The following is a 20476-nucleotide window of genomic DNA, read 5'->3' as shown; positions in this document are numbered from 1 at the left end:
ATAACTCCCTAGTGTAGGCCAGGGCTGAGAGACCAAATTCAGACTACAGCGCCACATCTCTATAAATTCTCTGTTTCATCCTAATTGCACTTTCAACCCAGAGGCTTGGGGGGGACTATTTTTTGTAGCTCTTGTTGCACAGTGATTTTCTGGCAGAAGTACAGATTTATTTCATTGCTAAACTTATTCACCAAGAGGCTGGTTACATCCATGTAACCTCTCATGACCTGAGGTTTTGCCAGCAATACTGCACACTTATAATGCAGCAGGTTTCTGTTTGTCCAGCATCTATTTCACTACCTTGAGTTTGGGGTTGTGTCAGAAGTGAAAGCAGTAAATTCAAAATGTCGGGTTTTCCTTAATCTGGAATTCAGTCACATTTAGATGAGCTGTCAAGGTTTGAACAACAGCTTGCTTTGAACTAAAAACATCAGTAAGAACTTCTTGCTGTCTGCCCATCATTGGAAGGTTTTAATAAAGGATCACTGATGCAGAACTGAGCAAAGCAACCCATGGTTATGTGCACTGAAGTCACTGAAAGCTGTTACAATTTCAGTGTGTGAGGCATGGCTAGCTAGTTGAATATGATGTATTTGTAGTTAAATGCCTGCAGCTAGGTGATTAAAGATTACCTGGCTGGGATAATGTCGTAAATGCAAATCACTGCCTGTAGCGAGTATGAGGCTATGTATACACTGCGCTGGTTTTCTGCAAGAAATATGTAAATGAGGCTAAGCATGGAATTGCTGAGCCTCATTTGCATAATTAATGAGCGACTGCTTTTTGCACAAGAGGCTTTTGCGCAAAAAGGAGCCGTCTACATGGATCCTTCTTGCACAAAAACTCCTCTTGCACAAGAGCCGTTCTTCCTGAAAAAAAATGGGGAAGAACAGCTCTTGCGCAAGAGGGGCTTTTTGCACAAGTAGGAGCCTCTTGCACAATTGAGCGGCCACTCAATTATGCCAATGGGACCTGTTTTTCCATGCTTAGCCTCATTTGCATATTTCTTGCACAAAACCAGCACAGTGTAGACATAGTTGAGAGAGAAATTGAGGGGAGAGGAAGGAATTCAAATGAATATACCCAAATGGTTTTCCACACTGTTGGCCAGCAGATGCTTCTTGTACACTGAAGTAAATCTCAAATAGACAAGTCTTTCCCTGTGGCAGGTATATCATGGGCAAAGGAATGTTTTCAAAATTTTGTGGCTTTAAGTTAGGATCTGTTCTCTGTCTCTGGGGGAGGGAAGATTGTTAAAAGATTCTACAGTGACGATTCCATTATGCAGCCCAAAGGCGGCTACACAAAACTTGGCAACTGTGGTAGGTGAGGAGGGGGAGGCTCAAAACTGTCTGGCAGGGGCTAATGAGAGTTTTGCAGGGCCCTGGGCAGCACAATTTCGCGCATGTGTGCTGATGCGCGCTGACAGCCATTGCGTATTCACGCCAGCATTGGCGCAGGGCCTATTGAAGTGCAGGGCCTGAGGCAGCCACCCCGCTCGTCCTGCCCTATATCCACCGCTGATGTCTGGAGAAGCTAAGTGTGTGAGATTGTGCAGACAGAAGCTAGGAGGCTGTGTTGGTAGCAAGGGGAAGCTGGGAGTCAGCTCACAGAAGTTTGTGAAGGTAGCATGGAGCACCTTGCTGGAGGTGGCTTGGAAAAACAGGGGATAAACTTAGGTTTTTTGGGGGAGAATTTGAGGCAGATGTGTGCAGGACACTGAGTTTGATCTATACAAATGAAGCTGCTGGCTTAAGTGGCAGTTAGGCATAAGCAGACTAAGCACTTGCTTAAGGCCCCAAGCAGCTCAAGAAATAATGTAATCAGAATTCCTAGGGAGTGGGTAAGGGCTATTCCCCCATTATTCCCAAGTAGGAGCCCCAGTGGGCTAGCACTGGCTCTGGCGGCTTGCACGTATTGGTGGCATACAGCTAGCATCTTTGCTCTTCTGGCAGATGTCAGTTTCTGCTCGAGTTAATAGGGGTGCAATATAAAAGCCTGCTTCTACTCCAGCAGAAATCTTAACCCTTGTTTTATCTTAACAGATGAGGGTAGTTCTTTACAATTCTGAAATAAAAAGCTGTCAGTCCATTTTTCTCTACTATGCAGCCTCCTGAACTGTTTTCAGAACATAAATGCCCTGCAATCACTACAGAAGATTCAAAACAACAAGATTAAAAACTTACACACAGCAAAGAACTGTTATTTATTGCTACTAAAAGTGACATACAGTAAGAATTAAAATTGTATGAAATATATTTTATGTTTATCCTCCACAATCAAAGCACCACATTAGATCTATCCTATGTCTTTAAGGGTGGCGTATTTCCCTGTATATTGCAATTAAATATTAAAAGGAGGTGGAGGTAGAATTTTCATTCTCGGACAACTTTATTTATGAGGACACTCTTCAGAAGCATGTAATATAAGAAACAACCAGGTGCAATATATTGCCTACAATGTACGTGCATCAGTACCGCAAGTTGATGGAGGGTCAGGTGTGTGTTGTAAGACTTAATACTGCTGGAGTTAATGAAGATTCTCTAAGTGGTAGGGGTTTGTTGTTGTGGAGTGGATTGATGCAAGTTCCATCTTTGCTGACAGCTGTCAAGTATGGAGGCCTTGGATCTGTCACACCAGGGATAAGGCACCTGCAGCTCATGGAGTGGATCAGGTCCACTGTTTCGTTTCATCCAGCCTGGGGCAAGTCTCTATACCATGGGCCAAAAGTCCTGAGCCTTAGTGTACGTTCACATATAACTGTAGCCAGGAACACTGGCTCACTGCCATGTCCCTGGGGCAGAAGAGTGATCAGGGAAGTGCCACATGCTGCTCCTGCCCCTAGCGCCAGCTCTGCAGCTCTGATTGGCCGGAACCCCAATCAGTGGGAGCTGCAGGGTCAGTGCCAGTGGGTGAGAAGCACCTTGACTTTCTAGGAACCAGACTTGGCAACTGCTTCCAGGAGCGGCTCAGAGCCAGGGCAGGCAGGAAGCCTGCCTTAGCCTTGCTGCACCACTGGCCAGGAGCCTCCTGAGGTAAACGATGGCTAGTCAGAGCCCACACCCTGAACCCTTTGCCACAGGGTAGAACCCCCTCTTGCACTTCAACTTCCTCTGAGAGCCACATCCCCACCTGCATCTCATCTCTGAGCCTCTTTCCACACAGAGCCCAAACCTCCTCCTGCATCTCAACCTTTGCCCCGTCCCTGGCTGCACTTCAGAGATCATACCCCCACAGGCTGCACCCCCATCCCTGTCCCACCCTGGAGCCCCTTTCTGCACCCGGAACTCATTTTTGACCCCAACCCAGAGCCTAGGGAAAGCCCAGAGCCTCCACACCCTCTTCACACACAGGGGCTGTGTTTGGCCCCCGACTGATTTTTTTTTTCTGTGGCTCTTGATAGAAAAAAGGTTCCTTGTCCCACTAATTACCTAGCTAAATGCCTATGTTAGAACTAGCAACCCTTTTTAACTTTCAAAGAGAAGCCGGAGGGACTGTATCACTTAGTTGCAACCTTGGCAATCCCCTAAAGCTTCAGCCTGCACCATATCAGTCAGCACTAAAAGCCGTGCTACTGAGGTGTCAGTGACATCTATTTATCCCTTATATGACGAGACAAAAATGAAATTGCTTTACCATAGATCTGCCTCTGAGCCTTGCCTGGCTTTTTCTCATACGCTAAACCTTCAGGGAGATTTTAACAGCTAAATCAATGGAATAGGGATTTCCCTGGACTAATGTATATCCTATCATGCATGCAATATATTTGCTCAATTAACTCTTAATCACCTAAATTTGGCCCAAGCAGGGGAGATGCTGCCCATACGCATTACATTTGAAATTGCAAATGGACAACTAATCAGAGATTAAGGCTCTTCTCACTACTTGCTCTCAGAAGTGGGTCCAGTGAACAGTATTCTCTGTAAGATGAGAGATTGTGTGACTGCCCAGGAGAGATTCAAATATCCGCAGCTAGGTTTTTATTACTGCTGGTGGTGCACCTATGTATGCCTTGGCGCACATAAATTATTCCACACATGAATAGAAAAAATCTGCCTATGGATCGAAAAGTTTAGCGGGCACATTGTCACTGAACACGACACATCAGGCCAAGTCTCATGTGCAGTGCCTCTGGTCCAATGGCTAATCCTGCTTGGTGTTTTCACCTCTGACCTTGCACCCATCCTGAGTTTTGGTCCTTTTAGTGTCATGTCCACACTATTGTTTCACATCCACTTTGTGGCTTACAGACTTCGGTTGTAAGAGTATATTGTAGCCTTAAATGGCTCTTCCTTTTCTTTGTCACCACAGTGGCCCTCTCCCTGACCCATGGATCTCTCTCCAGAAATTTTTACACTATCTCCATTTTCATGTTGACTCTTTCCCACTAGGAAAAAGCTGGATAGGATTCACCGCCATGTATGCACCAAGGGAAATGTCAGCTGCTGTTCCCATGGTTAAAGCCACCTTCCCCAGAGCAAGATTAATCCCTAGTGGTTCCCATATACATATACCATCCCACGTATGCCAGACCAAGAGCATTATAATAGGAGAAAAATTGTCTTATAGAACCCCATACACACACTGGAAGTAGGCCCACCAGCTCCCCCACCCCAACAGGTAAGCCCACTCATGTCCCTCCACTTCTGTGCACTACATCTTCACGGCAATCAGTCCTGGAGCTGTTGCTGTTTATCCGTGCAGATAGGCATCAAGCCAGAGTTCTCCTGAATCCTTCAGAGAGCTGCAGAGGGGAGAGAATTTGAGCCCCGATAGTCAGTATAGGAGACGGAACATAAATCAGAGGAAACAAATAGAGTCATGAGACAGAAATCTAGTGTGACACTCCGGGTGTGTCTAGACGACATTTTTTTTTTTTTTTAACATGGCCTTTTTTCAAAAAAACTATACCTGAATCTAGACTACCGCCGCGTTCTGTTGACAGTAAATCGACAGGACGCGGTGGTTTTCTCGACGGCGGTAAACCTCATTCTACGAGATATAACGCCTTTTTTCAAAAGTCGTCTTTCGAAAAAAGGCGCTACTGCATGAAAACAGGGCTTTTTCGAAAGAGAGCATCTATCTAGGCTCTTTTAAAAAAGCGAGCCGCTTTTCAAAAAATCTTGTTGCCTAGATGCTCTTTTTCAACAGAGGCTTTTTCGAAAGATACTGTCAAAAAAGCCTCTGTTGAAAAAGGCGTGCAGTCTAGATGTAGCCTCCATCTCCCTGTTCAACGCTGGAAGGACAAGAGGTGATGGGCTGGGAGCACGCATGACAGCACTCACCTCTGGACTCTCTGAGAATGCTGCCCCACAAAATGGACTCCTTTGGAGATTTCTACAATGTTTTCTAGGCCATTGTGCTACTGTGTGGATTGAAAGGTTCTGCTCAGGGAGTTACATTCACCAGGGTGCCCAGAGGAAACAAATCAATGCTCTGATGCTCTTCAGTGAGACAGAGATGGGGCAGGAAGAAAAAATAAGTTTTTACTACAAACAGGGAACAAACCCAAACGTGTAAAATAAAGTTGCAATCAATACAGGCAGAAGAGGCCTGAACCTCAGTTGTCCCCACTAGGAGATGGAGCTCTGCTGCTTTGCATAGCCACACAGACCAAGGTACAGCCCAACAGTAATGGATAGATGCTGATGTCGAGATTAAGAGAAAGCACACTCCTCCTTGGCGGTGTTAGGTGAATTGTAACAGGCAGGCCATATACAAAAAACAAAGTCAATGATAAATTGAGTACAACTTACTCAATAGCAGCACTTTACTGTGCATCTAAATGGTTTGTTTAAAACCAAGGCCTTGTGTACTCATGCAGCATATGAAACCAAAATTACGTGGCAGGACCCCTTAACTCTGTCTCTTTGTCCATCTTGGGCACTAAGGCTACGTCTACACTGCAGCCTTTGTCAGCAGAGACAATGCAAATGAAGCGCTCATTAGCATTTCTTGCGCTCTCATTTGCATAGTCTCTTCCGATCTGTTTTGCAGAAGAGGTTTTTGCACACACAAAATGCAGTGTACATGAGGCAAAAGCCCCTTTTGTGCAAGATCTGTATACCAACGGGGCTGTGCTTCTGAACCTGGTCAACTGGGGCTCTCTGGTCCAACAACATCTGTGCTCCTGTCAGACACTGCTATTGCCAGACGAGAGAGTTCCAGTTTTTAGAGGTTCAACCTGTACATCCAACAGCAAATTTGGTATTTCCTAGCTTTTGAGTTCTTGACTTTGCAAATTACACAGTCTTTTCACGGAGAGGGTGTGGGTGAGAGAGAGAGATTTCTTAGATTTTCTTAAAAAGAAAGGAGGTAAATGACCGCAGACACAAAGAAGAGGAGCACAAAGAGATACGTTTGAGAATACAGGCTTTGTAATGGAGAACACTGGGCAACGCAATACAGGGTCACTATCAACACCCATGCAACATACACAGCGTTTACACACAATGTTTTTAACAGGTGGTATTTGTCCCCGCTAGTCACAATCTCTTACTGTTCTTTTAAGGGCAGCAGCATGGAATCCGGCAGAGGAATCCCACTGAATTCCTCATGTGGAGAAATGCAGAAGAAACAGAGAAGAAAGGTGCAAAAGCAGGTGGAGAGAGCTACAGGAGGGTAAAACAAGAGACATTCTGTCGATGCATATAGCACGCGCAAACACACAAACATACATAACATCATTTGCACAGCTGCCCAGTTGTATCATACAGGCCTAGGCCTAGACTGGAAGCTACGATCTAGAAAGGAAAGATTCAGTATCCCATTCTAAGGAAGCAGTTCCAAAAGCTTTTGCCAGCATGACCCCATTTTAACTATTTCCTTATAGGACCCCAGACAGCATGGAGGATGCTATTTTGAAGAGCAAAAGGCTTCCTTCACACAGCTTGACCTTGCATGCATAGTAAGCGTGAGGTCACACCACACTGGGGATGCCATTTTATGCTACAATATGGCATCTTTTACACAGCATGACCCCATACGTATTGGGCATGCAAGGTCACCCTTTGTGGAGCGAAATGTCATCCTCCACACACTAGCATCGTGTAACGGTGTGGCCCTCATCTCACACGAGCACCCCCATTTGGCCTAGTACCTGTGTCTGCACTGCCCACAGTCTTCAGCCTTTTTGGCTGAGTCACACTCTGTGATCACAAACCCTGTCTGGGGTAGACCTCTAACAAGGGCCCATCCTGGTGCCCTTTGTAGAATATCCCTCAGTTTGATGCCGTTCCCTCACTTTGAACGAGAGCGGTGCCTCCAGGGCTTCCCCTTCCGGAGACAAGTCCACATCTTTACCTCAGGGCTCTATCACAATTCATCAGTCTCTCAACAGCTCTCCACTCTGAGTTATCCCTGGTTCTGCCAGCCAGCCTGACCTTCTCCCTTCCAGGTCTGGGCTGCAACTGTTCTGCCTCTAGTCCTGCAGCTTTTTTTGTAGGCCTCCCTGGCCCCTGATTGGCTGGTTCCTCCAGAGTCTCTCTAACCTCCTGGAGGACTTATCTATGGCTCTGGCCCGTCACAGATTACCACAACCCTGTCTGCTGATGGTCTGAGCACCTCACCATCCTTAATGTATTTGTTTTCAAAGTATTCCTGTGAGGCAGAGGAGTCCTATTATCCTATTGTACAAATGGGGACACACAAAGGTCAAGGGACTTGCCTACGGTCACTCAGGAAATCTGGCAAATTAGAAATTGAATCTGTGTCTCCCAAGTCTTAGGCTAACCCCAATCACTGGACCATCTTTACTCTGAGTCACTTACAATCCTGAGTCATCCAGTCCTAGTCCACCTACATCCTGTATCCCTCCGTCTCAACACCTGTGCCTATCTTGCCAACAGCTACTGCACCAACCCAGTCGGTTGATACTTACCGCAAAATGTCTGCAAACCCAGTCAGCAGAGGCTTGCTCTGGTACTCGATGCCATGTTTGGCACACAGTGACTTCACCAGGGGGGCCACTTTCCAGTAGTTGTGTCGTGGCATCCTGGGGAAAAGACTGTGAAGAGATAATGAGGCAGTTTCAGTAGGATGTACATTCTTCAATGCTCTGTAGAAATCTTCTCCCCTCCCCCAGGAATGGATACTCATTGGTGTTCTGTTCTGCCCTTTCTGCTGGGCGCATTACCCAGGGGTGCCCCAGGGAAACCCATTGCCGCCCCCCCCCCCACCAGGAATTTCCTTGTTTCCAGAGGTGCCTATACTCACTGATGCTCGATTTGGAAGTTAAGGTGCCCAGTAAACCAGTCATTGAACAGCGACTGATTCACATTGCATGTTGCCTGGAGCTAAAGGAAAAAAAACAGAGGGAACATGGCTCAGTGGATGGTGGATTAATTGGTAGCAACATCCGATCCCCACTTTCTTCACTTGAACAAGGTTGCCTGTGAGAGAGCTTAGGATCACAGTGACTTGTTCTTTAAGACAGTGATTCTCAAACCTATTTAATCACACCTCCCTCCTGTGTGTGTGTCAGTCATTCACACTCACCCCAGCTCCCGCCACTCAACTCTATATACTGCCTGAAGACGGAGCTGAGAGCAGCAGCTGTTGGCTGGGTGGCCAGTTCTGAAGGCAGCATGACTGCCAGCGGCCATGCAGAAGTAAAGGTGGCAGGATAAGGCATGGCCATGCTTACGTCTCTGCTGTTGCTGAGAGCGGTGCTGCCCTCAGAGCTGGGTGCCCAGCCAGCAGCCGCTGCTCTCCTAAAGCTTCTCACACAGCCCAGAATACAATGTGCACCTTCTGGAGGGGTACGGCAAAGTTTGAGAACCTCCGCTGTAGGGCAGGAGACCACGGCTGGGTGAGAACAGTTACGGATTCATTCAGTTCCTCACTCAGTGGGACCAGCACAGATCTGCCGTGCCACTGCTTGTAGGGTGTCATCTGATACCTTCCATTGGGAAGAAATGGGCAGGAAGGAAGGAGAAGAGTATCAGAGCCTCTTGTGCAGGGAGAGCTGTAGGTGCATGCCCTGATGAGGCAGCTTCTGCCTGCCACTCCGTTTCCATATCCAATTCTTCTCATTCTGGTTTTTACCCCAATTTAGTCTCCATGCAACCTCCGATCAGTGCATGCTTCATTCCCTGCCTCCCCACACAGATAGAATCATAGGGTTGCATGAGACCTCAGCAAATCATTGAGTCCAACCCCCTGCCCAAAGCAGGACCAACGCCAACTAAATCATCCCAGCCAGGGCTTTGTCAAGCCAGGACTTAAAAACTTCTAGGGGTGAGATTCTACCACCTCCCTAGATAACCCATCCCTGTACTTCACCACTGTCCTAGGGAAATAGTTTTTCCTAATAGCTAGACCTCCCCCATTGATAATCACAAGCCCTCCTCTACCCAATATCTCACCATCCCTGGGCTCAGGTTTGACCTTTATCTTTACTGCAAAAATGTCCTGTATTCTCCCTATGTCCCTGACCTGGGATTGACACTCAGAGACCTTGGCAAAGGGATGAGTCTTACCTGTGTAGAGAACCAATCCATGTTGCTATCGTAATCAATGTGCATAGGGATGTGGTTCATTTGTGAAATCCAGGTAAACAATATACTCTCCGCGACACTGTGCAGATATAGACAAAGGAGTCATTGCCACATACAGTCATACCAGTTGGAGACCCACACATCAAACCTGTCTAAGAAGTGCCCAGTAACTGGCACCTAACCCAGATAAGATCCCAGTCCAAACCTGTAATTGATAGGTAACTGGCCACCACAATCTAACCAATAATTGCTCAGGAAAATACCCAGGCAAATTGGCAATGGTTAGTAACTGGCCTGCAATCCCAAACCAACGTCTGCCTTGTGACGTGCCTTCTGGCTAGGAAAAGGCCGCTAAGCCCACCAGAACGATTGGCTTCCAAGTAGAACTTCCCTCTGATGACCCAATCAGCAAATAGTCAGTACAAGGCCCCCACAGAAGTGAGGGCAACGTATAGGAAACACAGTTTCTGCACTTATAGAAGAGGAAAGCAATGATGGGGAAAGGGAGAACAGAAGAGTGGCCGGAGGCAACCAGGGATGGGAAGGAAGGAGCTGGAAGGGCAGGGGGATGGGTCAGACAGCTGTGAGTACCAGCAGGCAGGGGGACTCATGACTAGGGTGAGGATTACTTGAGTAGCAGGAGGAGTCCCAGGACACCCTTCACACCCAGTAGGGGCTCGAAGAAAAAAAAGAATCGGATGAAGTAGGTCAGAGTCCAGGCTAGTTCCTGTGAGAAGAGAGAGAAACTTTCATTAGGAGAGACGTTTCCAGCAGAACAGCCTCCCTCCACCATCCCACAATGGGAGGAACGAAGACCCTAATTCATCAGTGTCTGTCCCTGGCATGCTCCCTGCCACCCTCCTACATCAGTGAGGATCCAGCCTGGGAAGTTTCCTTGTAACTTTCCCACATGGTCCACGTATTGTGGATTGTCTCCATTATGTCACTGCAGCGTGCCCTGCCTGAGAAACCTCACCCAGAAAGGCCCACTCTCTCTTCCTGTGCTGTAACTCCCTTCAACTATGCTGGAGTAGCAGGAATCCAGCTCCAGACATCAATCCTGTAAGCCCCACTGGCTGCCCTTGCAGGAGAGTTTCCTTTCACCGCCTCAGAGCAACGTGAATCCAGCCCAGAAAATGCCTTGCATCCACGCACTGTAATTCTCCTCCTCCTCTCTAGACAAACAAGGGCCTGGTCCCAAAACCTCCTCAATCAGAAGAGCTCAGCAAGTGGTTTGTTTACAGGTGTGAGAGACATGCTGGATGTGCTTACCCGCCACAGTTTGCGCTGGACTATGAAGTATATGGAGTACAACTGGAACACTGGAACCACAAGCAAGGGCATAGCTGGAGAAGAAAACAGAGAGCACGGACATGAATCGCACCGTCTAGTGAGCACCCTGGAAAACAGAATGAAGAACCGAGCTGTGCAGCTTAGGGACTTCCAGTGCTCCTCAGCAAACTATGCTTCCAAGAGATTTCGCTCCTCATCTTTCTGCTGTCCTCTACTCCTTCCTCCCCTTCTTTCCTTCCTGCCTCCATTTCAGAGATTCAGACACAGGCAATCTGTAGAGGACTCTCAACTCTGTACGTGTTTCTGACTGAATGCAAAACAATACTATCTGCCTGCACCTGAGAGTCACTAGGTGAATCTGATGCTGCAGACCATCTTTCATCAATACTACTGATTACTCAAAGAGCTACAGCAGTGAAATTGCCCTCTTCTCCCCACTGGTGGCCTGGAGAGTGCACTCCTTACTGTCAGATTTGGACTTGACCATGATGATCCACATTTTCATGACCTCCAGGCTTGACTCCTGCAATGCAATACATTAAAACTAGCAGACTTATCCGGTGTAGGCCAGAACTGGGGCCAGCCCAAGGCAGGGAGGGAGCATGCAGGATGTTCACTGGCTTCTCCCCAGTGCTGGCCCTGAGTAAGAGAGGCTGCATGGCACAATGGGCGGATGCTCCTCAGGGGCAGCCCAGGGTATTGGGACCATGCTGCTGGCCAGCGGCTGCCCCCCTTTGGTCATTCGTCAGTATAACTATCCCTGCTATCACACCCCTCCCTCTTGGTCTGATGTGAAACAATCACATTCCACACACATTCCATTGTCCTGGCACAACCAAATTTTGACCTTGCACTAAGTTATGAGACAAGGATGCTGCCTACCAGCTCTTACCGCTTAGGAAGAGTTCTTGAACAAATGGACTCAGAGATGGGTGGACGGATGGACAGACAGATGCACAAACTCTCTCAAATACGTAGTAGATGAATGCAAAGTGTTCCAGATGGCTCAAAATGCAGCAGCTCACACATATATCAACACAGCCCATGGACACCACATGACCTGAGCACTACACTGTATGCCTGCTCCCTGTCTGATACTTATCTGCCTGACAGACTGCCTCACTCTCCATAATCACTAGTTTGCACTGTCGCTACAGTTGTCTATAATAGTGAAATTGTCAAGCACCTCAGAAGCACCTCTTTGGCTCAGGAACTCACTCCATGCAAGAGAGGGACGGAGAGAGAAACAAAGGCCCTTCTGATTTCTAACATCAGCATCTATAAGGTGCTCAGATAGTACTGAATATATGGATTCTCCCTCATCTCCTCTCACCCATGACGACTACTCTGTTTCCTCTGATCTGATCTCATTTCTCCCCTTTCATTTCACCGTTTTACCATTGCTTTGTCTCATGAAGTGACAATTTCAGCCTTAGATTGTATGTTCCACGCACCATGATCTCCTATAAAACAGTCACGGGACAAAAGACGTCCTTTCTGCCCCTGAGATTATTCCGTGTAGGAGTGGGTGATATTATTAGATAAAGGCCCTCAGGCTAAGGCAGATACTCACTGATGAAGAAATACTTGTGCTGATAATTGTAAGGCATAAACTTCTTCTTCTTCAACCCAAGCTATAAAAAAAAAAAAAGGAGGGGGGTTATGACAGGTCAGCAAAGCAGAGAAACGCCCTCTTAAAGAAATTCCACTGCCTCCTCCTTGAGACACACCTGCTTAGATATCTAAATCCACTGAATTACAACAGCAGAAGGGAGATCAGAAGAGGCCTAATTAAATCACCATATACGATTCCTCAATGAAATATAATAAACATTTTCCCTATAACTTTAAATACATACATTCTTTTTAATTTTTTCATTCTTGCATACTTAATGTCAGTGAGATACCAGTCCAGAAACTTTATATCCAAAATGGTCAGCTATCTAAGGACCATATTCTGGTAGAAGAGCTTCCAGATATAAAACCAGATGGCCTCTCTGATGGAAAAACCTGAAGGAGGACCACCAACTAGGAGGAATACTTCCATAAGATTCCAGTTGAGGAGTTTTCTCCAAATTCTTTCCTTGTGGAGCAAGGTTCACCATACCTCCAGAAGAAACTAGAGGCTCAGAAATTGTGAATATTGGAGATCTGCTGGCAGCCAGCACCATCTGTGCTAGGGACCCGTGCTTTATACTGGCTCTGGGGCCGCTGCCCCAACCCCACCCAAGTTTTCTAGAAGAAAGGCTACCAGATCCTGCACAGAGGAGGCTCCATGAATAAGTTAATGCATTATCTACCCACCACTCTCTCAGGCTGGCACAATTCTGTACCTGACTTTACTTACTGATCTCAGGCTCCATGTGGAGGGACATGCAGCCACAGAGGTAGCTGATTTCCCCACTTTTCCTTGTGAACTCATAGACTCATAGACTTCAAGGTCAGAAGGGACCATTATGATCATCTAGTCTGACCCCCTGCATAGTGCAGACCACAAAATCTCACCCACCCCTCCTAGAATAATCCTCACCTATATCCCAGATATTGAAGCCTTCAAATACTTTGAAGACCCTAAGATGCAGAGAATCCTCTAGCTGTGATCTGTACCCCATGCTACAGAGGAAGGCGAAAAACCTCCAGGGCCTCTGCCAATCTACCCTGGAGGAAAATTCCTTCCCGACCCCAAATATGGCGATCAGCTAAACCCTGAGCATGTGGGCAAGACTCATCAGCCAGACACCCAGAAGGTTCTCTATAGTAACTCCTATCATCCCTCCATTGACCTATTTCCCACTGATAGTGAATGGTCAATTAGTTATCATGTTATCTCATCAAACCATCCCCTTCATAAACCCATCTAGGTGAGACTCAGATGTGAAGGGGATTCTCCTCATGCAGATCTCAGATGGTTCATCATGATTAATGGGAACAGTGGGTATTGGCAGATCTCTGCTCCTGCTGCTAAGATCTGACTCTTGTTCTTCTCTTGAGCTAATCAATGTACCTCTACACTGCAGCTGCAAGTGAGCAGAATTGTGTGTGCACACTTGTGTGCTCAGGTTAAAAATAGCAACATCGCTGTGGGCAGCTTGAGCGGTGTCTAGGGGTAGTTGTCGGAGTACCCAGGGAGTTCAGGGGCATTAGTGCCCTGACTACACTGCTATTTTTCACTCTTCCACCAGCATTCACACAGGCAGAGACACACGCAGAGGCAGGCTGACCAGCATGAATCAACCATAGACAGGCTACGGACAAAATCACCAGCCTAGGACCACGGTTTTACTGTCCTGCCTTAGTCAAACCCCTGAGATGTATGAATTTGTTATCCAGTTGCCTCCCCTTCAATGCAGGAAGAAAATGTAACAGTCCCCTCCCCTTGATCTAAGATTTCCAAGCACTTCACTCCAACCTTACTGGTTTAGATAAAGCATGAAACCACAGTAACTACAAAAGATAGATATCACTCATAATCGCTTAAAACTAACAGATCAAAGCAGATTATCTAGCAAACAAACAAAAACACAAACTCATCTTAACAAACTAGATAAACTGCTAATTCATATCCAACCTTTACCCTGACTGCTGATACAAGCAGGCTTGCAAAGCCTCAAAGTGCAAGCTGCACTTGCTTAGCCGCTTGGGACTCCCAGCTTTTCCATACACAAGCTAGAAATCCCTCTAGCCTGGCTCCAGCACTTCTCCAGTTCAATCTTTGTTCTTTAGGTGTTTCCAGGAGCTGTCGTGGGGGGAGTGAAGAACAATTGTGTCACTCTCTGCCTTATGTAACTTTTTCATATGGTGGGAACCCTTGGTTTTACATTGGATTCCCAGACCAGTTTGTGGAAGAATACAAGAGTCCACAGTCATGTGGCTGAGCTATTCCATAGCCTGTTGTCTTTGTTGAGGAGTCTTTAACACCGTCTGACTTCTTCATTTTTTGTACCTGAAAGGCTGGCTGTGGGTGTTTCCATTTGAAATACAGATCCATAGTCAGCATTTATAACTTCAGATACAGAAATAACATGCCGACAGATAAAATAATCATATCCAGCAAAATTATAATTTTTCCAGTGACACCTTACATGACCCATCTTGTACAAAAATGCATCATAATGATGCCATATTTATAATATTACTATGATGAATATGGGGCACAGAGTCACAGTAACTACAGCAGCAAAATGGCATAAAGGATACCCCAGGTAAGAGGGCTGACGAGACACAGCTGTTCAACAGACTAAATTGTACTTTAGGCATGTCACAGAGAGGAAGTGGAAAAGGGAAATAATCTGGTATTTTAAGGGGACAGGATGCAACTCGACATATCCTGATGAATTTGATATAGGCAATTGGGAAATGCAGGCCACAACAAAAGTACTCCCTCATTTCCTTGTTGCCTTTTGCTCTCATGGTTTTCCTTTCATCTTCTATTCTCTGTTTCTGATAGAATCCAAAGAGATTTTGGACAACAAATCTTCATCCCATCATTGCCCCTTTTCAGATCCAGGTAGTAGCTTGTTCCCAAACATACAGCCTCCTGACTTCAGATACTTTTAGCATCATATCTTTTCAGTGGTCTAAAATCAGTGTTTCTCAACCAGTGATATGAATACCCTTAGGGGTACACGAGAGAAGTCTGGGGGATATGTCAACACAACTGAAATTTGGAGAAAAATGAATTTTTGTTTTAAGTTTTGCAGTGCTTTATTATTTTTGTACTTCTTACACCCCAAAATTTTGCCCGCCCAGCTATGATTAAGTTGTTTAAACAAACATGTTGCAATGGTAGAAAAAAATTATGTGTGTCTGATAACTGTAGGCACTAGGGGTACTTTGTTTTTTAAGGGGGTACTTTATACAAAAAAGGTTGAGAAACACTGGTCTAAATAATTCCTAGAACACCAGCACCACTGCACTCACCTCCACAGAAAGTGTCTTTCCCAAAGTAAACAAGAAGGGATGCATTGAAATATCAGGGTCTTTGTGGAAGCAGTTGGGCTTGGCATGATGCTGGGAGTGGTGGAGGGACCACCAGCATGCAGAAAGTCCCTGCAATAAAGGAAGACGTCATAAGAATCAGACTGCAACACTACCAAATATAAAATCACCTGCTCCATCCTGTATTGACAGTCTTTCCACTGTCACACCACATACTTCTAATTACATGTAGAGCGCATAATGTCAGCATGATGCTATCTGAGCTGAAAAGGAACACCCTGCCCTCACAGGCTTCATCAATTCTGCCGAAGTTGGGTGAACATGCCTAGTATCAGGCACTTACCTTCAAATGGCTCATGACAAACTCGTGGAACAAGTGGTTCCATTTGGTATTGCTGAAAACGGAGAGGTGGCCCAAATCGTGCTGCAGAAAGCCAGCCTGGGACTGAAGAAGAATAAGGGTCATTCAGTAAACAGGGCCAAGTTTTAGTACGTGCCTGCATCAGGACCTGGGGGGTGATATGCTCAGTCCTACTAATTCTATGAAAACTGGGATGTCCATGCTCCCCAACTCATTGACACTTTTTTCTTGGTACCACGGGGATCTCCGTTCTCTTGAAGGATCTTCTCCCAAGGTACCATCAAAGCAAACCAACCTGATGAGTGCTTTCAGCAGGTATGAAGGAAAACTTTTGTATTTTCAATATATTCTGTCCTAAGGTGTTCCTCTGTGTGCCATGTCTCCTGCCTACAATTTGTTAAGACTATGTTCAGTAAACTCTAAAGCATTCAACACCAGATTGGTGAAAACATGTGTTCCTGATCTCAGGAAAGCACTTTTTTCCCCCACATTACCAGATACTTTGGTGGGAAAAGAGTAGTGGGTGAAGGGACGGTAGGGAACTAAGGACTGGAGCTAACTCTATAGAAGTAATTTGAACTCTGTAGAAGACCACCATTCCTTTGAGAAGAAGCCATCTGGCATTTTCTCTGAGCATTAGTAATGCCACAGGACCAACCAGGCACAGGAAAGACATGTATCTTTCAGTGCTACCAAGCTGGGAGAGGTTGCGACTGCTCTGGAGGATAGGGTCATAATTCAAAATGATCTGGACAAATTGGAGAAATGGTCTGAAGAAAACAGGACGAAGCTTAATAAAGACAAATGCAAAGTGCTCCTCTTAGGAAGGAACAATCGGTTTCACGCATACAGAATGGGAAGCGACTGTCTAGGAAGGAGTACGGCAGAAAGGGATCTAGGGGTTATAATGGACCACAAGCTAAATATGAGTCAGCAGTGTGATGCTATTGCAAAAAAAGCAAACATGATTCTGGGATGCATAAACAGGTGTGCTGCGAGCAAGACACGAGAAGTCATTCTTCCACTCTACTCTGCGCTGGTTAGGCCTCAGTTGGAGTATTGTGTCCAGTTCTGGGCATCGCATTTCAAGAAGGATATGGAGAAATTGGAGAGGGTCCAGAGAAGAGCAACAAGAATGATTAAAGGTCTAGAGAACATGACTTATGAGGGAAGGCTGAAAGAATTGGGTTTGTTTAGTTTAGAAAAGAGAAGATTGAGGGGGAATATGATAACAGCTTTCAGGTATCTAAAAGGGGGTCATAAGGAGGAGGGAGAAAACTTGTTCATCTTGGCCTCTGAGGATAGAACAAGATACAATTGGCTTAAACTGCAGCAAGGGAGGTTTAGGTTGGACATTAGGAAAAAAATTCCTAACAGTCAGGGTAGTCAAACACTGGAATAAATTGCCCAGAGAGGTTGTGGAATCTCCATCTCTGGAGATATTTAAGAGTAGGTTAGATAAACGTCTATCAGGGATGGTCTAGACAGTATTTGGTCCTGCCATGAGGGCAGGGGGCTGGACTCGATGACCTTTCGAGTTCCCTTCCAGTCCTAGTATTCTAGATTCTATGATACACGGAATAAGTCTCAAAGTTCTGACACAAAGAAATCAAAGATCTGTTTAGGTCTAATAAAGAACAGAGACAAAAGTACATTATTTTTATTACTAAGTCTGCAAAAAAACCCACCTACATAAGTAAATTACAATGATTTGGACATATTTGTTTTTCTTAAAGTATTTGTCAGAGTAGCCACCAGGAAAGGTTGGTGGCCACACTCTGAGGCCATCAAAATTTTTCTTGTGAGAACCTCTGAGTCTAGCAGACTATGGGAAGGAGACATGTACTGACAGTTTGACTTCACTCAGCCAGAATAAAAAAAACAAAAGTCAGACAGACCGTGAGGTAGAGTGCACGACGTGGAACATCTCTACCTTGGGATAGGCTGTGACTAGAGCTACTGTGAACCCTTAGATCCAGCATTTCCACATCATTGCCCATTGTACCTCCAGCTGGACGAGACTGTAAACTTGAGAAATTCTGAGCTGTCCACATTCATCACGCCTACATTTTCTAAGTTCTTGAGAAAGACAAGAACTCCAGTAACTGTGAATTCCCGTAACCACTATTCCAGTAGCATTTGCAGTCCTCTGAGTACCTCTACCTGAACCTGAATCTTGGGTATTCAGACAGCCTCCGGTAAAGAAATAGTATCCTGATAGTCAGGTGAAAAGCCACAGCAAAGACAAGGGGAATAGCTGTATATCATAGAATCATAGAATACTAGGACTGGAAGGGACCTCTCAGGAATATGTAACTGGCCCTGAGCGTGAGGAAGGGTAGATGAGTCCCAAACTGCATTCTGTGGGTTGAGGAATTTACCTGAGACATGGTCAGCAGCACTGCAGAGATGAGGAAAGGCACTGGGGATGTCCCAAAAGACCAAAGAACAAACCAGCCAGCAGCTTCCAGCAGCACAATGTGCAAGAGAAGCAGGAAGAAGAAGAGATGGCTGGAGTTGAGGAGTCCCATCCGCTCGACAGTGGTGTTCAGCTCTCGGAAGTCTTCGACCAGCAATTTCTGTAGGGAAACCCAACATTACAGCATTACTCACTCTGGGTTGGCAATAGCAGCCTAAGGAGCTGGCAGGTTTACTCTACTCCTGTTCTGCAGAGGGGTCACCATGTCAACCCGAGGTTCTGTTCCCTCTGAAAGGGGACAATGCAACTCCAGGCTCTGTTAACCACACTGAGTGTATTTGTACCACTGGGGAGATCCTGTGGCTGACACGTTCTTCCCAACTGTCACAGTTCTGTGGGATTCACTGTGAAAATTGTGTATTAGGGGAAATCTGTGGCAGGCTGGACTTGCCATTCCCAGTGTGGATTACGGTGACACCTGGGGAAGCCCTTAACCAAGGTCTCTTCAGCCTTCCTCCTCCAGGCACTGTGGTTCCAAGACACAATGTGAACTATACTGGAGGTTCTGACAGACAGTTCTATAATTTCAATCCCACCCACCCCCCAGTGACACCTGAACTGGGTGACACCAGCCTGGGGTTCCACTCACACTGTACTACTGTGACAAGCTGCCAAGCCCTCCATGCTTCAGCCTGCACTGTCACCAGCATATGTACTGGTAGGGGCACACCCAGACATAGCTATATTCACACAGATTCTTTAACTAGCCCCTGCATGGGAAGGTACAGCTAAGGCACCGCTCAGCTCTTACAGCATGCACTCCCTCTGGAGGGTAAACTCCAAATTATCCTGCCTTGCACTGCACGGAGAACTGCACAGCATAAGCTCATGAAATTTGCCCCCTCCCTCAATGTGGAGAGGAAGCTTTGAGACTTCCACATCCTGCTTTTAGACAAAACAAAAACAAGTTTATTAACTACAAAAGATCATTTTCAAGCTATTATAAGGGATAGCCAACAGATCAAAGCAGATTACTTAGCAAATAAACAAAAAACACAATCTAAGATTAACATACTAAAGAGATTTGGATAGGAATAGCAAATTGTCACCCTAAATGATGATTAAAGCAGTCTGCAGAGATTTTTTGAGAGGCCAGCTTCACTTACATACAGCTTACAACCTCAGGCGTTCCTTTCACAGGCTAGAGATCCCTCTAGCCTGGGTCCAGCACTTCTCCCCAGTTCAATCCTTGTTCCTCAGATGTTCCCAGGAGTCTCTTTGGGCAGGAGGTCAGTGAAGAACCACAGTGATTGCCACGCCCCTGCCATAAATAGCTTTTGCATATGGCCAGAACCCTTTGTCTCCCCTGTTGGTTTCCACATCGAGTCAGTGAAAAAACACTGGTATTCCAAGATGGAGTCCTGTACCAGATGACTTGCTCACATGCCCCTGTAGAAGCACAGCAGCCATAAATTGGAGGCTGTTTGTGACACCCTCAGGAAGGCTCCCCAATGGCACATTACCATATTCTAAGGTTTATTGTTTTCTCCATTGGCCCTTCCAACCAGCTATCTAGACTGATTACATTCTGCCTAGTGGCATTCCCCAGGTGTAAACTCACTGGTAATACATAGTCAATATTCCTAACTTCTGATACAAAAAAAAATATGCATACAACCAAAATAATCATACTCAATAAATCATAACCCTTTCTATGACATTCACATGACCTATCTTGCATAAAATACCTCACAATTATGTCATAATCACAGGACCGTCCTTAGGATTTATGGGGTCCTATGCAGTACTATTAATCTGTTGCCCCTATGCCCGATGGCAGCAAGGGGCATGATTATAAAATCACATCTTTAAAATATCTACAGCAATACACTTATGAAATATTTGTAAAGCAATTTTTAAACTAAGATCCTGTAGACTAACACAGTAAATTCAGAAATTGACAGTATA

The 20476-nt window shown here is 45.8% G+C and overlaps 1 protein-coding gene across 2 annotated transcripts in view; it reads right to left on the bottom strand.

Moving 5' to 3' along the window:
• Nucleotides 1-2174: 2174 nt before the first annotated feature.
• The window catches only part of LOC102461025 (acyl-CoA (8-3)-desaturase-like), a 28830-nt gene continuing 10528 nt past the window's right edge, over nt 2175-20476 (bottom strand). Inside the window, exons 3-12 of one of the 2 annotated variants that reach the window (XM_075928384.2) lie at nt 18471-18668; nt 16072-16173; nt 15711-15839; nt 12364-12424; nt 10770-10843; nt 10127-10224; nt 9480-9576; nt 8215-8294; nt 7880-8005; nt 2175-4744 (exon numbers count right to left, since the gene is read on the bottom strand). In XM_075928384.2, the coding sequence (XP_075784499.2) occupies nt 4693-4744; nt 7880-8005; nt 8215-8294; nt 9480-9576; nt 10127-10224; nt 10770-10843; nt 12364-12424; nt 15711-15839; nt 16072-16173; nt 18471-18668 (1017 nt within the window). In that variant the 3' untranslated portion in view covers nt 2175-4692. Of the gene's footprint in view, nt 4745-7879; nt 8006-8214; nt 8295-8319; nt 8900-9479; nt 9577-10126; nt 10225-10769; nt 10844-12363; nt 12425-15710; nt 15840-16071; nt 16174-18470; nt 18669-20476 lie in introns of those variants that run through there. The other variant, XM_075928385.2, reaches the window with a different exon arrangement.

This window comes from Pelodiscus sinensis, chromosome 5 (genome assembly GCF_052426305.1).
Source record: "Pelodiscus sinensis isolate ZL-2025 chromosome 5, ASM5242630v1, whole genome shotgun sequence".
NCBI classification, from domain to species: Eukaryota; Metazoa; Chordata; order Testudines; family Trionychidae; genus Pelodiscus; species Pelodiscus sinensis.
This window is presented reverse-complemented; position numbering and strand designations above follow the sequence as displayed.